The sequence below is a fragment of the Bombus impatiens genome, unplaced genomic scaffold (assembly GCF_000188095.3).
Source record: "Bombus impatiens unplaced genomic scaffold, BIMP_2.2 scf_0217, whole genome shotgun sequence".
Lineage (NCBI taxonomy): Eukaryota > Metazoa > Arthropoda > Insecta > Hymenoptera > Apidae > Bombus > Bombus impatiens.
In genome coordinates, this window is record NT_176636.1 from 1,909,828 (window position 1) to 1,931,022 (window position 21,195).

Consider the following 21,195-nt stretch of genomic DNA (forward strand, 5'->3'; position numbering starts at 1 on the left):
GCTGTATTTAATGAAACATACTTGATATTTATTTTCATCTATTTTTATTCCCAATCGCAAGTGTTCGAATACTTTCCAACCGATGTATATTTTTCCTGCGTGATGTTTAAATTTCGCGCTACTGCGCAATGTCTGTAACGTGAAGAATGGATTTCGAATCTGCTCGCTCTATATTCAGTGGCTGAAGCGCGGAGTGGGAGTGTGTCAGTTCTAGATGCTGTGATGGATGAAGTTTCGTTAAACGGTACGTCTTTTTCGGCAAAGTAGAGTGTTATTTCTAGACGAATCGGCCGAAATCATAGTGTGATATACGTAACATTTTAAGTAGTGTACGCGACAAATGAATCGATCGATGATATTTTGTGTACGCTCGATCCTTCGAGGATCGCGTGGGCGTCCTGTCTTCCAAGTCTGTTGGCCCACGCTCTTCCAGAGACTTTATTTATGCGTTCTTTTCAACTGTATCATCTCAATCGTGTATTGACAAGGAAAACAATGCTTCGAAACATTTCATAATTCCGCTGATGTCCCTTTCTTATTGACAAGTTTCGATCGCTTTAGAACTGGTCGATTTATTGTCAGCTGGTTGATAACTACTTTCTCAACGCTTACCTAATGTCAACCGTGAATCACGTTTCCTTCCTACTACACGTCCCTGACGCGCTCTGTTTTCCGTTTGACTGCGCCGTGTTTGTTTTCATAGCTGCAACAACTTCCAATTATTCGGAATTTAATACTTAGGAAAATTTCTATCGCTAGTACGCGTCGCGTTCCTATGAAAGTCATGCAAAAACGTATGTACTGCTGTTAATGTAAATAACTCTATACAGACGAAACGTTTAACGTTAGAACTACCAAGTCTTTAATCTTTAATGTGTAATATATCATATATAAATGATTATACTATACAAATAATCACGATTTTATCTCATAAACTAATATTAATTACATAGTAAAATACCAAAAGTAGCCTTACTTATTTAGTAATTGCATAAACAGGAAACCCAAAATCACTGTATTTTGATGGGTTTGATACTCTTAATATAAAAAATGATTTGAAACTATAACCAAAAGTGAATTTTTTATTTAAATTTACTTTTAATATTTTCTAGACCTGGGAAGTAGGGAAAGTGGTGGGACATTAACGTGTGCTGGATGTCTCAATGCAATTGATGAAGATGAATTCATACAGGCACTAAATCAAGAATGGCATATCGATTGCTTTCGGTAAAAATAAGTAAAAAAAATGATATATTGGCTACAAAAAGTATTCTTAAACCATTGCACTTATAGCATTTACTTACTAATTAATTAGGTCCAATTATATTAAATTTTGTATCATTTAGTAGTACTTTCATAAGATTATAAAAATTTGATACTACTAAAGATATTTCATTGGAAAATAATTTGTGTTAACACTTTTTTTGTCATTGAAATTCAGTTGTAATATGAATAGGAATAAGTCATTCATGAAGCTATCATATTCTAGGTGTTCAGCATGTGATGTTGGTCTATCCACATGGTACTTTGAGAAAGATGGCTTACTGTTCTGTAAGGATGATTATGGGGCTGCCTATGGTGAAGCTTGTCAAGGTTGTGGCCAAATCATTACAGGTCCTGTCATGTTGGCAGGAGATCACAAATTTCACCCAGAATGCTTTGCCTGCAACTCCTGTGGAGCCTTCATTGGAGATGGAGAGAGTTATGCACTAGTTGAGAGATCCAAGTTATATTGTGGGAGTTGTTACAAGAGACAAATGCAACCAATCAATAGGACAGCTAATTGTCCGTTCTCAAGAAAACCACATAGCATCAGATTGGTTGAGATACCTCCAAATTCTTCTGATCCTGAGAAACAAAGAGGAATTAAATTGACATTAGACACAACTCCAAATCCCCGAAATTGTGGTGCTTTACTTCGCATATCTGAGTATGTACAGGAATATAAATTTGTTTTCATTCAGTGGTTAGAAGCTAAAAACAAGATACGGGGCTATAAAATAATGTCAACAATTTTTTATATTGTTTTAAAACAAACGTGCAAAACAAGAGATGATAGAAAGCATTCGTTTCTAAAATAAACTAGTACTGCCATTGTAAAGTTATATTGTTGTAGCTTTTTTATAAATATTTAACACTATGCATGAATGTGGTTATTTAAAAATAAATAAAGCAAAATAGATGAGCAGCCTCTAATAACTTTGAACTAAAATGCAGGTTAATGAGAAATGTTCGTGGAAAAATCAGTAAGCTGCTGGCCTCTGTGATGGAGGTTCTATTTAGACTATGCTGCCACTTCTCTAATCATAGGTACAGCATAACAAATAAATAATATGCACTAGATATTGTATTTGTTATAAGTTAAATGTGTATCTTTTAGTATCTGCTATTTAACTGCACGCAAAATATATATCTTGTGCAAAATAATTTCCTTGTGTAATATTATTTGTTTACTGCATAATATGTGCTGCTTAAATGTGTGAGCATGTAATATTTAGGATGACGTGAAAGTTTAAATCATGCACTTCGGACAATTGCTACATGTTATTTCACTAATATGATTTCAATTCTAATGTCATACTTCTATATTTATTTTAATGACATTTTACATTCAAATATATCTCATTTCTTTCACATTTTCGTATTTTATATCTCTTGTGCTCTGTATTTTATGTGTATCTCATAATTAAAAAGAAAAAGAGGGAAAATGTATTAGGTCACAAATAAACATGGAAATTAGTTCCACTGTTTAATTTCACTTCTAATATTTAAATTAAATATGAATTAAATGCACGCAGTTTTGCATGTTTTGTTTAAAAAATATATACATATATCATATATTTATGAATATTAGAAATGTCATGTGAAATGTGTTACAGACTGAATATGTCCAGTGATCTCATATCTTTGCACATCGGTGACCGCATACTCGAAATAAATGGCACTCCGGTTAAGGATCAGCCTATAGAGAGCATTGAAAATCTAATACAACATTCCGACACAGTTTTACAGGTAAATTTTATCCTACAACGGCAGTTTATGTCTTTACTATCTGTCCAAAAAATAGTTAATGGTAAAAACAAAATGCATTGAACATTGCAGTTAACCATTGAGCACGATCCGGACGCAGTGTCTCGACGTCCCGCATATTCATCGCCGACCGCAGCGATGTTAACATCGATTGCAAGTCCTAGAACAAGTCCCGAAAATAAAGAACGTCTATTTAAACGCCGGGATGAAGGATATATCAGTGGGACACGAAGTAGACAATTGCGGAGGACCAGGGATCCTATGCACAAAGAGCGCAGTAGCTCCATGTCGCGACTGCTTGACGGGTACAGATCAAGTTTCAAATGAAATGCTTTCATAATGTCTATCGATGCCTGAATATATATTTATTTTAAAGTTTGTTCTGTAATATATTTGTAATGTATTTATAGATCTTCGCCCACAAATCCTACATGTGACTTAAGCAGAACTAGATCGTTTCGTGTCGAACCAAAGAATCAAAGAATATTTCGCGCCAGTGATCTAGTAAAGGGTGAACTGCTCGGTACTGGATTTTTCGGGCAAGTGTTCAAAGTCACACACAGAGATACCAACGAAGTGATGGTGCTAAAAGAGTTATACAGAGTAGACGAAGAAGCTCAAAAGAATTTTTTAAAAGAGGTAAGCTTGCGTTTCACTGTCACCGGATCCTTTATGTATCCCTATATTTATGTATATTATTTTATTCTTTGTTATTACCCTTAACAGGTTGCTGTGTTACGTTCGTTACATCATAACAATGTTCTCCGATTCATTGGTGTTCTGTACAAAGATAAAAAGCTTCATTTGGTCACTGAGTACATAGCGGGCGGAACTCTGAGAGCTCTGCTTCATGATACGAACGAAATCTTACCGTGGGAGCAACGGACGTCGTTTGCTAAAGACATAGCCGCTGGCATGGCTTACTTACATTCCATGAATATCATTCACCGAGATTTGAACTCGCACAATTGTCTCGTACGCGAGGATAAGACTGTAGTCGTGGCCGATTTCGGCCTAGCCAGGATAATACAGAATGGCAATTCCCCCCACAGTCGCAAATACAGCAGACATTCCGACGGAGAGGTGAAAACATCAAAGAAAGAGCGAAAGAAACGATACACAGTAGTCGGGAATCCATATTGGATGGCGCCTGAGATGATGAAGGGCAACAAGTATGACGAAAAAGTTGATATATTCAGTTTTGGTATCGTGGTTTGTGAAATCATTGGCCGGGTTCAAGCCGACCCCGATTATTTACCACGCTCTTCAGATTTTGGCCTGAACCAAAACGTATTCAAGGAGAAATTTTGCTCCAATTGCCCAGAAATGTTTTATATGATCGCCTTTCTTTGCTGCGACCTGAATCCCGACAAGAGGCCACCTTTCGAAGTGATGCAGTTATGGTTGAAAGCGTTAGCAAAGCATTTATCAGTGGGTGCAGAATTGCCATCGCATTTGGAATTCGATGTTAGAAACTACACAGGATCGAGTACGAGTACGAGCGAGTCCACGACTCCAGAAACACTGACGCCACAATTGAAGCCTATTAAAGAAGGGCAAGTACACCAGGAGAAGAAACGATGCAGCGGTTGTGACGACAGCACGCTGGAACGCGAAGAAACTGTGCCTAGTAGCAATATTCTTCAAGTGCCTGACGTGATAACTCCTCGAGGAAGGTATACGAGACAAAATAGTAAAACGAACGAATCATCTGGAACCTCTGGTCGTTACTCGAGGCAAAACTCGAGGTCTAAGGAAGCTTCCGTCGATAAACCAGACATTGTTATTTCTCCGGACTCTAGTGGATTCACTGGCTGCTTTCCAAGGCAAACTATCAAGTCGACCGAATCGCCTGCTCATTTTTCTAACGATAATCAGGATTCGTACGTGAAAAATGAAACGGAATCTAATTTGAAACGGATACCTACTATCGAAAAAATACGGTATGTGGGCAGAGCGAGTCCGAGCTCTTTGTCGGATACTCTTGAATACATTATCGATAACAAGTACTCGTACAAAGTGAATAATAATTTGAATTCCAAGTCGGCGGAGAAATCCAGTGAATATAATTCGATGAGTGGCGGCCACTCGAGAACGAAGTTGGAGGGCAAGTTCAAAATGCCGGATACGAATTCTGTTAGTTCCTACTTGAGGCAAATTGGAAAATCAATGAACGTGGTAGAGAAGGAAAGTAAAGTTGATGGTAAGAACAATAACGATACGAAGAAGACTGTAGGCGAGACTTCAAAATCATCGGCAGGCTCTTATCTCAGAAGGACAAAGATTTCTCCCACAAAAGAGACGCCAAAGAATGCATTTTCGCCGCAGAAGAACAGTCAATCCGAAGCTGGTACTTCGTTACAATCAAAAGTAAGTGTAAGCGCGGGAGAAGTTACCGAAGATGAGCCTATCAACGATAGGGTAACCAGGCAGGAAAGTAATGTTTCGGATATCGGTAGTATATTGTCTAGGCAAGGAAGTCTCACAGTATTAGACTGTACAGCCAAACACAAAGATAAGATGTATAAAGATTATTCGCCTTTTAACACCTTGCAGAAGGAGGATCTCCGTAAAGAAAGCAATTTCAGGAATAATACTGCGCTTCATTATACAGATAGTCTCTATTCGAATTCGAGTCTTTCCAAGAACGATAATTTTCTCTCGTACAATACTCGAAATGAGACTAATGTAGATAACAAAAAAGACTGCACCGCATCCACCCAAAATTGTACGAATTTCGAATCGAGTAACTCTAAGAAGACAGTAATTGAAACGGCGCCGATGTATGATGGAAAATTACCTAACTCTTTAAACGAGTACACCGAATGTTATAAAAACGTGGATCTATGCAGGCAGCATAGTTTCGGTTCCGACAGCGCAGTCGGTACCATGAGAAGTAATTTTTTCGCAGATTTAGATTTCGTTCAGTTACGAGACGGTAGGCATACACCGGATTTGTGCCATACTCCTGAACGGTGTTGCACTCCTAATCGGGCTGCGTCGCCGATAGAGAGCACAGCTTTGTGAAGTTTCCACGCTAACAAAGTAATCTATCATTCGTAACGAAACGAATCTTTACTAATCTCATTCTCTTACGCTTAATTGAAGATCTGGTAATTTAAGTTGTGTAGTTCTCATTCTCATTTTTCTAACTTCAATAACCTTAAAAATCATATATGATCAACACGAAGAGAATCTTTTCCTTTTGCCGACTGTGTTGTAATATTGCGTGACATCGTGTGAAAAAATATTATTAACAACTTGATGTCCAGTATTAATGAATCTAATGATCAGTTTGTATGAGTTTGGAATCTATTGTGAACGGCACAGTGATGCCATCTAGACGAACTCGCCCTAAAAGGTTCGCATTCCTGCAAGATCTTGCCTTGTGGTTCTCATAAGCGGGAATTTATGTAATTATAAGACTAACGAAAGCATTCCATCCAGAATTCTTATCTGATGCATTCAGAATCGATAGAACTAACGTGTGCTTTTCAGAAATGGTGTTCGTAAACGCACCGATCGCGTGTTCCGCGATCAACAATTTTCAAAACGTGTTCCCGGGGACACTAAACAGGAAGTCTGGATCGCTCCAGTTCTTTATTCTCTGTGGAAATACGGGATTATATCGAAGAAGTTGTAAGCATTACTGTAGAGTCAGTTTTGTAGAATAGAGTGTAAAAAAATGATATTCTTTACCGGATATATATGTACATCATACTGTAAAATATTATCCACATATATGATGGTGGTGTGCATGTACAGATTATTATCGACATGTATAAAATTTGAGCTCGTCAGTTATATCTTTGTTATTCTCATAGGAAATATAATTTTCTTTCATTGATATTACATCTTTCCGCTTCTTATGTTCTCGATGCTATGTTTAATTTCAAAATTACAAAATTATATATCCTATATTTTTATTTAACTTAAATGATTCACACGTTACACATACGCACGCATACACATGTCAGCAAAGATATAAGTGATGATAAAAGTAGTATGATGTGTATAATATAAAAGAATGTAATATAGTTTTGTATATACATATTCCAACATTTCTCATGTTCAAAACACTGTTTACAGAACATATATTTAACAGTAAAAAGCTTTATATTGATAATGTAGAGACAAAACTTCTTTTGATACTATTAAAAAAAAGTTGTATTTCTATTCTATTACATTCTAATCGTAAACAAAATGTTCCCTAATTTAATCAAAATAGAGTGAGTGGTAGAGTACAGGATTTAAATGACTTACAATTGAATTTTGAGTCTTATTAAAAAAAAAGAACAAAAAATACAATTAATAGTTTTTATACAAATTAATTAGTAAGTTTTCGCACTTTGTGTTGCATATAAAAATTTGTTCACTTTGTTACCCACGTTTCTTTCTCGTTCAGATTTTCATTAACGATTGACTATGCATTAACATTGTCTTCTTCCTATTGGGAAAAATTTTGATTTATTTGAACACTGTTGTTATTGAAAGCACTTCGATTCGTTACACCAAATAAATGTTTATTATCTGTGATAAAAGGTGTTTTGAAGCTGTCTATAGTTGAAAAATCTCAAGTGGGAGTAGACTGAAAAAACGTTACTAAAATAATGGAACCCCAATTCTTACTCTTTAATGTATAAGAAGAAAGAAAAATTACTCGCAGTACTAAACTAATAATGTATTGACGAAAATAAAAATGACAAAAAAAAAAGAATGAAAATTTTCCAGATATTAATTTGAATGGACAATACGAGCAATAAATAATACCATATTGTAAAACTTACATTTTGAAAACGAGTAATCATCATTCAAAAAAATGAATATGTACGAAAACCGATTAGAACAAAAGCAAGAGAAAATGATGTCCGATTTAAATGTTTAAACAGCAGACAAGTATACAATGTTTAAACAAAAGATTTGATGTAAATCGTTGAAACATTCGAGTGAATTTTTAAATAATAAAGTTTTAAATATCTCTATTTTTGTTTAGTTAAATTCTTTGTTTGACATTTAAAACGTTTGAAACCATCTAATTGTTAAAATTGCAATCTTTTAGATTTTCAAGCTTCCGAACTACTTGAATCAAAGATGGTTGTCGTTACAGAACGAATGTTTCAAAGTTACGAATAATATCTGCGTATGTCGAATATATTTAAAGACATTAGCGTAACAAATAATGGTCAACCGAGTAATCATGTATGAGTAATCGCGTGTATAATGTAAAACAGCGAGTAACACTCGTTGTAGAATGATTTTCAGCAAACAGTATTAATCTCGTTATCGTTGCTTACTTATGACTACCGTAGTACACAAGTAGGAAACTTTATAGACACGCGAAGGGCACAAAGAAAGACTCTGTAAACTTTTGTAAAAAAAAAAAAGGAACACGCTAGAGAGGGGGAAGAAGAAGAAGGAGAGGGGGAAGAAGAAGAAGAAGAAGAAGAAGGCGAACTTCGGAATGGTAGACACATTATTTTTATAGTCTCTGTAAATTGTTATGCTCCTTCTGTTCGACATATTTGGGGAACACGAGGAGCATTCACAAATCTTAACCCCTTGCAAATTATTTTTCTTTACACCAATAATGGAGTACACGATAGGATCAGAGCATATTTCGTATACTACTTTGTTACGGAAGAAGAAATGAATCAAACAAAACCTTCGCGAGGCCTCATGACAAATTAAAGGTTAAGCACGAAATGATTTCATTAGATGGGGATAGTTTTCTGGAACAAGATTCTAGAATAGAAATTCTCTCTCATCTATTTTTTTAACTGGATTCGTCAGATCTCTCTGTATCTTTGAATGGAAACGCTGTATTGATTATATATCTGTCATACACAGTGGCATACAAAAATATTTGAACACTTATAAAACATAAAATGTTTTTATAAATGTTAACATATTTCGTTTCATGGATCTATAATCATAATGTACAATGCAACTTGAGAATTTCTTTCGAAAATCTGTTTCCCAAAACTGCAAAATGTGGAGACAGTTGTGTCCATACAGATGAAGAGAGCAATAAATGTATGTATTAATGCCGAAAAAAGGATGTATTTGAAAGAGGAGAATGGGTAGCGCGCACTTTGTTCTTTATATTGCACAATTTGTTAAAATTCGAACGATAATTTTTGCATGTGGTAAAACCACATTTCAATATTGATTATACTATATGTCACATTTTGACACGATAAAAAATTCGTCCCGATGATTGCTCAAAATCTTTGATCGACAGAAGTCGTGAACGAACCGTTTTTTATAAGTCTTTGGTATTTGTTAGTTGCAACATTTTCGAACTATTTTCCGTGCTGAAATTTATGCAACTAGGGAACAGACTGTTTTGTTTAACATTCTAGTAATACAGAGAAAAAAGAAAAAATAAATGGTTGAGAATAAATGGCTATGTTGTTTTTCTTGTTACGAAACTTTGTAGTAATTCAATAAATGTTTATTTATTCAAAACTGCAAAATAAAAAAATTATACATATAAAATTTATATAATGATTATTTAAATTTAAATATTTGAAACCAAGAATTTTTCAAATTTTGAAACGAGCGTCAGTTATCAACTGTCGGTAATTAGATGGTTAGGTGACCTTTTTTATTTAACGATAGAGGAGTAGGTAGCAGCACCTGCCGCTTTAGCATTTTTTAAATAAAAAATAAAGCTATATTAAATATAACTTTTATGAAATCTTAAAAAGCTTCATGTATAAAGGATTGCAAATTACTTTAGTTTTTCAAAATTTCATACATATATAACATATATAAAGTTACATATTTATGCAATAAAAATATATAAAAGTGACATAATCTTGTCATTATATGAAAGTTATAAAAATATATAATAAATATAGAATCTAAAATACCTTTAATTTGATGTTCTGATGTTGCTGAGTTACACAAAGGCTTTTCAAATCATGTCAAAGTGCTTCATTTCTATTTTAGTTATAACGCAACGAAACATCGTTAAAAACGTGACACTATTCTAACTATGAATACTTTTTTATTAAACAATTTGTTTATCACTTGATTCGCGTTTAAGTTGTAATTATGGACACAATTAAAATGTAATTTAACGAAAATTACGACGATGGACTCGACTGTTATAACCGGAAATACAATTTTGGCGGTTAATAAATGAACATCTAGTGGCGCCACCTATTGACATTTAAAATTCAAAATTTAATATTTCGAATTTGAAAGAGACTGTAATATTGTAGTTGACGATTGGAATGTACATATTTTGTTTTTAAAACTTTTTACGAATTTTTCTTATAATAAGATTTTTAATAACAAAACTCATCATTTTTCATAATAGAGTTCAGGTCCTGAATCAACCAATGGTAGCGCTGTTAGCGAAATATGACATTTCCGAGTAAACTATTGGACACATTTTATAAAAATGAAAGCAATATTCAAACGTTTTTCATGATAATTCTGTTAATCAGGTAAGGCTTATTCTGTATTAAACATTAAAAACGTCCAAATTGTAAGAAAATTAAAAATATAATGGCTATGAAGTTTCGTTCAGTAGAATTATTTTAGAATTTAAGTAGAATTATTTTTCTGATCGTAGAATGCATCATGTATTAAACGAATTCCTATCACACGAAACATAAAAACACGTTTCAAATATAAAAAAATGAAGCATCTTCTTAAAGTCACTTTCTGAAATGGATTGTGTTCTAGAGGAGACATTGTCTGAATATAAATTCATCGTCTAGACATTCGCGAACTCGATATACATCAAAAAAGGGAAAGAACCAGAAAGAATATCTCTCTAAATCTCTTTTTTAAACCATTACGATCATTTAGTATTCTAAAACACTTGCTATGTCGTTTTTTGTCATTCGAACCACATAACCTAACAAAGTTGACATTAAGGTTGTATCGATCATAGAAAGCGCCACCGATGCAATTACATTTCAATCGATCCATGTGATCGATTTTCATTCAGAAGTTGAGCAAAAGTCGTTTCTTCGAATTTGGCTTCATTTGAAAGTTTTCATTCTCAGAAGATGTTGATTAGATGAAATATATTATAAAGCGAATCGTTTTTGTAGATGTATCTTTAACTGTCCTGTGAAATAGGATAAGATGATTATTCAGGACTATTGAGGATTTTAAGAAAATGTTACTAATCGCAAAATGTTGGTTATAGAATCTTTAGAGGTATGTATAATTATATAACTCTTGTATCAGTTATTTTTTATGGTGACATAACATTTAGTGTAACATTGTAAAAATGATTTTATTATGTTTTAGGATGTATCCAGATTCATATCATTTTCATAGTCTGGGTTATCACACTTGACATTGTTACACTGTGCAGTGTTATACTTAACACTGCCGCGTTTAACAAAGTTTGAAGCTTCTGGACGAGAGCCATGTCTATTAAGAAAACATTTCTAACATTCCGCTAACATTGCAGTTAACCTCGTCAGGAGATTAAAAGACGAACTACTATAACACTGTACTCTGTAAACATGTTAAATATGATATAACATGTACAATATAAAAGAAGTTATCTTCAGAATTTCTTTAACTAATTTAGGTAAAATGGTAGTGTATGATCCATTCAATCGATTATTCACTCACGTGCGTTTTATTTTTTCAATCGATCTCGATAAAAGTAAGCGGCAAAGTGATTTCCAGCAGAGTTTCCGCGGGGATGCCGCTGGTGTAATTTGTCAAGCGTGGCCGAAGGAAAGAGCGACGGCTTCGAGCGAGGAAATTTATGGGTCGCAACGTGTCGACGGAAACCTTAAATTTTAACGTCCCTGTCGCGTACTCGGCCGGGTCCTGCCCTGCCTGTTAAGGACCTTGTGAAGGGGGATTACGACTTGACTGCTACGAAGCGAGCGTGGAACACCGAGGGGTGGTCTCTCCTCTCTCTTCGCGGTGGGGCAGAATCAGAGAAGTATGGTGGTGGTTCTGTGGCAGGGAAGGGGGTGGCGTTGCGACGGTGCCACAGGAAAAGGTGTAGGGAAGAGGGTGGGTTATGGGGTATAACGCGACGAAGAACATCCGAATAAAATAATAATAAACCGCGGATACGTTTCAGCGCGCGTCGCTCCTTCTTCCGTCCTGATGCTTCGCCTGTCTCTCTTTCTGCCTCGGTCTTTCCTGTTTCTGCGTCGCCTGAAATAAATGAGTCGGGTCTAACCGCTTGAATCGAACGAGCATAATGAGTACAGGTTTGTGTCTCTTTTTCTTTTTCTTCTTGTTTGCTTTTTGATTTTAAAGTTGTTCTCTATGGTAGAATTGGACAATTATTTTTTGCCTGGAAATTCGATGTATTCATCTTGTCATCATCTACATATTTGGTTCTTTTCTATGTTGTAGACGGATCGTCAGAGGTGTATGGCGATGATGTATTACGTCTAAAATTGAGTCCTTATATTCTGTTTAATATTGGGGACAAAAAGAACATTCATTTATTTAATATAGTGATACATTAGAAGTTTACGAGTATTTAATGTGATCGATTATTTTTCTATGAATTGTCAGTTTTTGTTAGGTTGCTTATCGAAATCTTCTTTGTATTAATATGCCGCCATCATCGTTTATTTGTAAAAAGATGATTAAGTTAATTTATACGAAACTGAATAATTCATTCATTTCGTCTGGCTGTTTTGTAAATGCAAGACCACCGAGGCTGCCGCCGGTAGACTGACTACATGCGAGTGAAACGCGACATTTTAAGGCTTGCGTGACACGGATCGATATAATTTTCTGCAGTTTAGATCGTTGCGAGAAGAGGTGGATTCCAGGTACTTGGAAAAAGAAGGTTAACAACACCACGAAACAGCAATGTTCACCATGGAGCAATTTGCAAATGAAAAAAAAGGACGATATTGCGAGAGGCTCAAAACACATACAATCAGCTTACTAGCTTATCTTAAATGTAATTCATTAGGGTTTACTTCTGTATAAGTCGATTACAAATGATACCGATTTATCAGTTAAAAGATAGTCGGAGAAGAGATGTCGTCAAACCGGAAGAATCTTTTCTCTTTATATACTAATTTTAATCTCGTTTCAACAAGGGAATACTGAATGTGTTGAGGAATACACTAACATGCTGTTGGAACAAGAAATGACATGTATTGGAAGTCAGAAGAATACTTGAGTTAAGTTAAGTAATTTCCTTCTTAATTCGCTAAATTCAATTATGAACTATTTTTAACGGATCTACATTTGAAAAGGTTATTAGAGGCATGATAAACAGTAGAATATATCATTTATATTGACAAACGAAAAATTATAGATACATATGTCTATGGAGAAATACCGAGTGCAAGACGAAGACAAACTTTTATCTATTAAAAAATTTAAGTCTCATCACTATTTATAAATCTATAAAATTACGAATTTTTTGATGATAAAAGAATGTGATTGGATCATAAATGACTCAAAGGACGTAGCAGGGCTAATACAGAAAGCCATCCACGAACGTTTCATCGAGTAACGGAGCCGGAGCGATCGACCTCACAGTTCGAACGACTTGGTATTCCTCGTGGTCGAATCGTCGTGAGTCATAGCGATCACTCGGCGGATTCGCAGATCATATATTTATCGCGGCTGTACGAAAAGCCCGCTGAGATGTTTCTTCTCAGGGACAAATCAATGGGGCTGGCGAGCCGGCGGTGGCCGTTTGATGTCAAGAAAGAGCTCGACCCGCTCGGATTCAGCTATCTCGACGTCGTCGCCGACGGCGGCATCCTACTGCGATAACGCCATTATGCGAATTCGCGATTTGCATATTTCAGAAAGCGCTGCACAGGAAAGCATAAACAACTCCGGCCGCTCCGCGCAACGAGAGCGCCGTGGCTTCCTCGTCAGAAGAGTTACACGCATGGAAGATTTACGGAGAATCCAACGGTTTCCCTTTTCCCTTCCTTCTATCCTTTTTCCTCCTTCTTCCGACTCGTCGTTTTCTTCGCTGTCTCACTTCTTCTTTTCTTTTTTTTTTTAGGGAACCTCCTCTCGCACTTTGTATTCAGGCATAAATGCATGGCGACGCGAAATGGGAATTGGCTGAATACCTCCAGACGATCATCTCGGGGACGGAGGAGGAAAAAACCGGTCCAACAGTTTTGCTAGACTGCAGCTCGCGGTTTTCGGGCCGAATCCCGCGACCGAGGCTAATCCTTGGAAGACCATCTTTCGGCATGCTGACTGATGTGTCTCTCGAAATAGACGGAAGATCGTTTGTATATACACGATTTTGTTATTCAGCACGGTGTACCTTACTTCAGCAACTTTGCTGTTCGCAGTGTATGGAGAATACAGAATGTCTTCTCTTTTCCTACCTTTTATGTACCGTTTTAGAGTAAATACATCTAGGAGTATATAGCATAATAGAGTTATTTGAGTCACCTGGGCTTCAACATCCTGAAAATATATGGCTATAGAGTTGTCAATGTATATAATATACTTCACTGTTTTATCAAACCATTAATTAGAAGTTAAATATGTAATCTATTTTCTAGTTTAAAAATTGTTCATAACCGATTTTACTGAATTACATAGCGGATTATTTAGTTCGACTCAAACATCCTTCCGAGTCAAATAGCCCTGTCTAAATGGTTCTAGCCATTAATTTGGAGAAATTTAGATCTTAATTTAATTATGGAAGATAAATTCCAATTCTTCACAAGATATATACAATTTATCTTCGTATTATTAATGTCGTATGCAGATAATGGTTTATCACGGAGATTCTTCATTTCCATCCAGCAGTGCTGACAACCGAGCAGAACGGAGGGCACGAGACCACCAACAGACAAGGATCGACCGCCGTAGATCGCCTTTTCCGCGCATTATAATGCTAACGGTTGCTTATCAGGACAGCATAAAACGTTTCAGCGCTAGTTTCGCCGCGATAAGTGGCGGAGCGCGCGAAACCCGCGCGCTCGCTTACATAAGTAATATAATTGATTCGTTACAAGCGCTCCTACACGACAGATAAGTTTATCTGTGACGCGCATCAACGGAACCGGTTAGATAACGAGCGCCGCTACATCATATAATAAGCTTTAATTATTCGGATAATGAAGCTCGCCGTTCTCTTCTAATGACAAATAACATCGGCTCAACCATAAGCCACTGCAGCGAAACCATCATGTCGAAACTTCCGGAGGAAAAGTTACGTTGGCTTTCCTCGACGTTTCCTTCGACTCTACGATGTTACGTCCCTTTTAATCTGCTACCGTTTGTTTCACTTGTAACTTCAATCTGCTTCCAGTTTATACATCACCCACGACACGAAAAGCTATCTTAGAGAAATGTAATTTATTTATGATAAGTTGAAAATCATAGTTGTGTATGTCAAGATTTTGAGAATCTGGATCTAGTCATGTATCTTAACTTTTAAAAGCATCCAATGTTTCATAATTAATTAAGTTGCAACTTTATTCTTTCTCGCGATACGTTTTCATGACTTCGAAGAATATAAACGACTCTTGAACAACGACTACTAGGAATGATATAAGAACCTCAGAGGTACAGTGGTAACAGTGGTCCATAATTTTAAATTGTACGTCTTCGGTTGCTTTTGTTTTATCCTGTTCCAGTTTACCAGTTCGAAGAATCCCGAACAACCTGTTAAACTGATCGGACAAAACCTGGGAGACGTTGATCTTGGATGAAAGAACAAGTCCCTGGTACCAACTTCCATCTGGTGTCTTAACGAGCAACCATTTTAATAAACTCGTCACACCGGTGCACGGGCTAAGATCGAGAGCCTTTCCATATCTCGAATTTCAATTTTCACGCGACACTCCGTAAAGTATCCAGAGGCAAGAAGGAACGCGGCAGTAAGGAATCGCTGAGAAAGATCTCGACGAAGGAAAAAACGCGTTTGCCGTCAAATACCAGCGATCAGGCGGAAAGAAAGGAGGCTGGATGATGTACCGGTAGATCCACGTTCCACGCCGGATATTTACGTGTAGCCCGATGGCCGAACTCCTGTCGAACATCGGGTTTTACAGCGTCGAGCAACGGCGTATCGTTGGCCATCATCGAGGACCAAGGATCCGGCGACTGGTTACACACAAGTAGATGGATGAAGGTGGCTGGAACAAGGTGGCGGTTGATGGGTGTAAATTCAAGATACGATCTTCTCCCTTCTGTGTCCCTTTCCAAGTGGATTTACCGACTGCTGCGCGTTCTGTCCGCTTTACTCGGTTTTTAATTATCTCCGGGGTCCCTGAGACAAAGGCGTCGCCGCCGTCGTCAGCCAGGTAAACGTTTCTCTGTCTTACCTCCTTTGGCCGACGAGGACCGGGGATGTCTGACGAACCTTCTGGAACTGGGACGTGACGTATCGGCGCTGGAAAGCTGAAGAATCCTGGCAATGAATCGATTGTATATGTAAATGGGCTTTTGAATTGTTTGGAGGAAGTTCAGAAACGAAAAATCGAGGAAGATAATTCTTACATGGATAAGAACTAACAGTCGTCTTTTAAAAGATATGCCACTGTAGTATTCGACGAGGAATTTTAGAAGACGTATGGATTATGGAACGCAAAGATGATTTATCGACTCGTTGGTTCAAACAACGATATAAATTTAATTGTTAGATTAGGTACTTGGTTTATGATTTAGATTCCATCATGAAATTGGCGAATGGTCTTCATAGAGTTGCGCTAGGCCGCTAATAAAAGATGTCCCCGTCTGGTCGCATTATCATTTTAATTGCTTCGTTTTGTGCTGAACCTTTTTGCCAGATCCTTATCTCCGCGTCGGGACAAATTAGCACCCCGACTGTGTGTTCGGTTGAAACCTGTTCGCTGGAATCTGCAAATTACCTTTTCTGCCGCCTCGATATAAAGGACGCCGGACATTCGGAATGGCGCGAGCGCGCCTTTTACGCCAGCGATCTTGCGCCGAGTGTTGCAAGTACAAATGAGCGAATTTACGTCCCGAAGAGCTACGACTCTCACTTTCGATGCATGTTAAGGAAGAGTAGCACCGTGTTTTGCAATTAGAAGCGTTAACCGTATGCTACTAGACCTTTGCAGGTTCTATTGGCGAAGAAATTCCTCTCGAAGGTAACCATAGCCTATAGTTACTGGGAAAAGTTTTGCAATTGAAAGTTTCGAATGTTACGGAGCTTTTATAATAGAATCCATAGTAAAGTAGAATCTTCTTTACAGAGAATCGTCTGTAAGAATGGCCATGATTTCATCACTAACAACGAGCAGCCTATTAGCGTTGATAAGAAAAATTCCTGAGCACTAACTCACAAAGGTATCCTAACACTTGTAGAAATATTTTATGAATACATTATGCACGTTATATAAAGTACGGACTATTAAAGGGAAGTAAACTTTTAGCTGCAGCATTAACTTACTTTCCGGGACGATTGTATACAGCACTAATGAAATTTCAAAACATTTTGTATAAGACATACAGTATATACATGAACGTTTACTAAGGTAAGTGTTTAAATACTTTTTTGAGCCACTGTACATCGAAGACCTCGATTACAATTTCCATAGCTTTTTTTATTCGTTCTTTGACAATCAAGCAACGTTCAAGACGGAGAATCTGCAGATTGACTTTTTCGCTGCTCCCGGGACCGAAAGCGCGGCGGAAGTGATGAATGGCGAGGGCAGGTCTTTTGAGAGCGGTGATCTTTTCGGCTAAGAGGGGTACACGAAGGACACAAAGGGCCGCTATCCGCACCATCAGTGTCCGATACCAGGCTCAGGTGACGCACTTTCCAAAGAGGTACCCATGCTGCCAGTACCTTTATTAAAGCGAAGACAAGACTCCGGGCGCTGACACAGAGCCGACCGATGACAGAAAATATTTACAACGTCATCTTGCCTAGACTGGGCGTTTTCCTGGTCATCTTCGACGGCGCCAGCCTCTCCCTTCCATGACCATTACGACCGTCGCTTGTTCTCTCCTCAATTATTATAGGTACCCTTCCATTTCTCTATCTCAGAGCCTGTAAATATATAATTTATTAAGAAAACATAAAAATGCGCAGATTAAGGTGGTGCATATGAGATGTTACTCCTCCGAGGATTAAATTCGATGGGCCAATATTGTTCTTAGATACATTATAGGAATTTTTTAATTTAGAAATGACGATTCTTATAAATTTGAAATAGTGAACTTTAGATAGTTATTCAAAAAGTGTATTGAGTCATGTTTAAAACAAACTAAGATTTTATTTAAAAATATGTCATGTCCTTTAGTTTAATACATAATTGCATTTGTATTGGGGTGGGATCCATTTTAAAAGAAAGAATATTTCAGGTACACATTGGAACAACAGCTTTATGACAATCGAGCGCGATTCAGTAAATCTGAGGGACTTAGGATCGTTGATCGTAAGTCTAGTTTAGCAGGATTACACTAAAGGATGTTGCTATGCTAGAGAGAGTCCATTTACCGGGAACTAGGAAAATCCTTTGTGGTAACGATAAGCTTATTGCGACAATTTCTGTTGTAGATGATGATCATTCTGGCATAGGACAAGTTTGAAGAGATTATTTACCAATTATCGGTCCCTGTAAATCCTGTTTTTCACGCGGTCAAGTCTCTCTTCTGTGAATGAATGGTTTATCTCGATGAAAGATAATCTTCGTAAAGAAAGGCATAGAGTGGAGCATAGTTGAGTATAGTTGGAGATCTAAGAACCGTCTAATATTCATTGAACGACACTATTGCGATCGAGGTTGAACTCGATGAATTCTAAGAAGTTTCAACATCGAAGGAGAAGAGGGGGGTCTGATTCCCTGACAGTGGTTAATTACGACGTTCGCTCGTTAATTCGCCGAAGTCGATTCGCGATAGCGACGGGCAAAGAAAAGTGGGAGACGACAAACAACTCCTACGAGGAATAACTTCTCATTTCCTACTTACTGTCAATTATTTGGTTAGAGAGCCAATTAACTCGGCTCTCCTCGCGAGTCGTAGTCGAGCGACGACGGCGCTCGATCAACGAATCGAAGAACGTCTCCTATTCTGCTTACGACTTAATTAATGCGAGCCTCGTCGTTTCATTGTTCTCGATATTTGCATGGAACCCCCGGCCCCTGTTACTAAATTATACGCTGTATCTGCTCAACCATGCCGATGCATACCGTACGTGCAATTTTCTATTGTTCGAAATGACGCAGCGTTAGATGCGTTTATTAAAATCTCGTCTGCTCGAGCTTTCAACTGTGGGCTCGATTTCTGAAGTGTCCTTTGCCTTTTCAACTTCTCTCATGTTTCCCAATTTTTAACTGTGTCTGTCTAATGTGAGGATATTAAAGCGATTGAGATATATGTCTCTAGTCACGTTCTAAAAGTTCGTATAGATTCTATAAAATGTTAACTATTCGTTAGGGATAAATATGGAACTTTATTAACGCAGGTACATTTTTTATTTTAACTTAAATTTAAATTGCAGAGAATTTCAGCCCAGTTACAAAAAAAGATAAGGGTAAGGTAAAGAGGCAAGACAAAAGAGGAACATTTTTCTATCGTAACGTTGAAAATGTAGTGAAGATATATAATATAATAATAAATATAAATAGACGATAGTATAAAAATCACTTTATTTGTAAAATCAAATAAACCAATTTCTCATTTTTATTTCACCGTAGATTTCGTGTCAAGGAGGAATCGCCATCTGGCTGAGCATCACGAAAAACAACGTCCCCGGTCTCTTTTGCGCGATATTTGACTAACCATTAATGACAATAAGCCGACAAGTTATAAGTTATAGCTTATAGATTACTCTTTTACGATTTTATAATTTTTTGGGAAATATGGAATAACCAATGGAGTTATAATTTATAAAATCTACTTGTGAAGTTTCCTTTCTTTTTATAATGCAAAGGTATTTGTTAATACCGGTAATTTGTAATTTGTGACTTATGATTTGTAAAATTTCATTATTAATACTACTTGAATTGTGCCAGAGAGACCATTTGTGGACGATAAATTAACTGCGTTTCTTTGACACGGGAGTACGATAATTCACGGTCCAGGCGGAGTAACGTCTTCAGGATAACGGTTGGAACACGGTGTCCCCTCGGTAAATTCAACTGGACATATCCGGCTTCGATCGATCCCTCGATACGAGGAGGATCATCCAAGGCACAGTAGACACGCGTGCCCACGATAATGAACGCGAGGGTCTGGGTAAAGGAAAACCGGTGGTTTCGTTCGTTTGACCGGCCGTTCCTCATCGTTCGTTCGGTGCCGTTGTCAATCGTCAAAACGAATTTTCGATGGCGGACGCAAAGAGGACCGGTGCTGGGACCCCCGCTGGGGTATCGGTTACGTTTAAACCGCGTTTAGGGCCCTCGAAAGCCAGCATTTCGAGGCCCCGACAGCAGCCCACGTTGTCGTAGTGATGGACTGAAGAGGCCACGAATCACCTGGTGTGATCGGCCAGACTCTCTTTTTGTTTTCCACCGTTCGTTAGTGGAATGTGGGAAATGCTCGTTTATGGATGCTACGAGACTGTGAAGAAAGGAGACAAGGAATACGCAAGTGCCAACTTTCGGAGAGGTGAAGATCGTGTGGATGTATGATTCTTTGTGAAACTGTCTTTATTGTTGGAAGGTGGACAAGAAACGTTGGAAGAAATTATTACTATCAAGGAATGGAGAAACATAGTTAGATCGAAAGGGACCTAAAGAATGTAGCTGGGTTAATCATAAGGTAAGCATAATATAGGCGAGCATACCTTTTCACGTTCCATGAATAAAATGGACCATTTATGTTTAAGCCACACTTCTTCATTGTTTTAAGTTGTCAAGACATTTAAAAGAATTCTAACATACTCGTCAATGTTTTCGATGCATCATAGAACCAATCACCAATTCAAACATTAAAATTTTTCTCAATAAAAATACTACTTCAGCGAAAAGGGATTGAAAAACGAAATTAGATTTGAATCAAGAGTCAAACGATATCATCAAAATTATAAAAAACGATAAAAGGAACAAAAATTAGAAAGATTACTTTATCACCAGCACCGGCAGACAATCAGGAGGCAAGTAACCGAGCCGAGGCGCAATTAAACCGCACGAAAGTTCGCGAGGTCAAAAAATAGAAGAACAGAGGTGGCCATCGCTACTTGCGTGGCCCCGTGGCGAAGGGCCCGGGAGACGGTGGCGCCAAGGAGATCCGTATCTT

The 21,195-nt window shown here is 37.4% G+C and overlaps 1 protein-coding gene and 1 long non-coding RNA gene across 5 annotated transcripts; both read left to right on the forward strand.

Moving 5' to 3' along the window:
- The first annotated feature begins 115 nt into the window (after positions 1-115).
- Positions 116-8,414, forward strand: LOC100748762 (LIM domain kinase 1). 4 transcript variants are annotated; one of them, XM_003488008.4, is made up of 8 exons: positions 116-244; positions 1,113-1,227; positions 1,490-1,930; positions 2,218-2,310; positions 2,880-3,012; positions 3,103-3,335; positions 3,441-3,669; positions 3,757-8,414. In XM_003488008.4, exons 1-8 carry the CDS (start codon positions 223-225, stop codon positions 6,055-6,057), a joined length of 3,567 nt encoding a protein of 1,188 aa, XP_003488056.1. In that variant the 5' UTR covers positions 116-222; the 3' UTR covers positions 6,058-8,414. The 4 variants fall into 4 exon arrangements, with proteins under 4 accessions (XP_003488056.1, XP_003488057.1, XP_012238992.1 ...); XM_012383569.3 differs by lacking the exon at positions 116-244 and adding an exon at positions 278-794; XM_012383570.3 differs by lacking the exon at positions 116-244 and adding an exon at positions 858-876.
- Positions 8,415-9,854: 1,440 nt separating this feature from the next.
- Positions 9,855-19,515, forward strand: LOC112212565. The gene is made up of 5 exons (XR_004461412.1): positions 9,855-10,487; positions 11,103-11,211; positions 11,305-12,236; positions 12,385-17,973; positions 18,316-19,515. It is a non-coding gene; the product is annotated as an uncharacterized LOC112212565 (long non-coding RNA).
- The last annotated feature ends 1,680 nt before the right edge of the window (positions 19,516-21,195 follow it).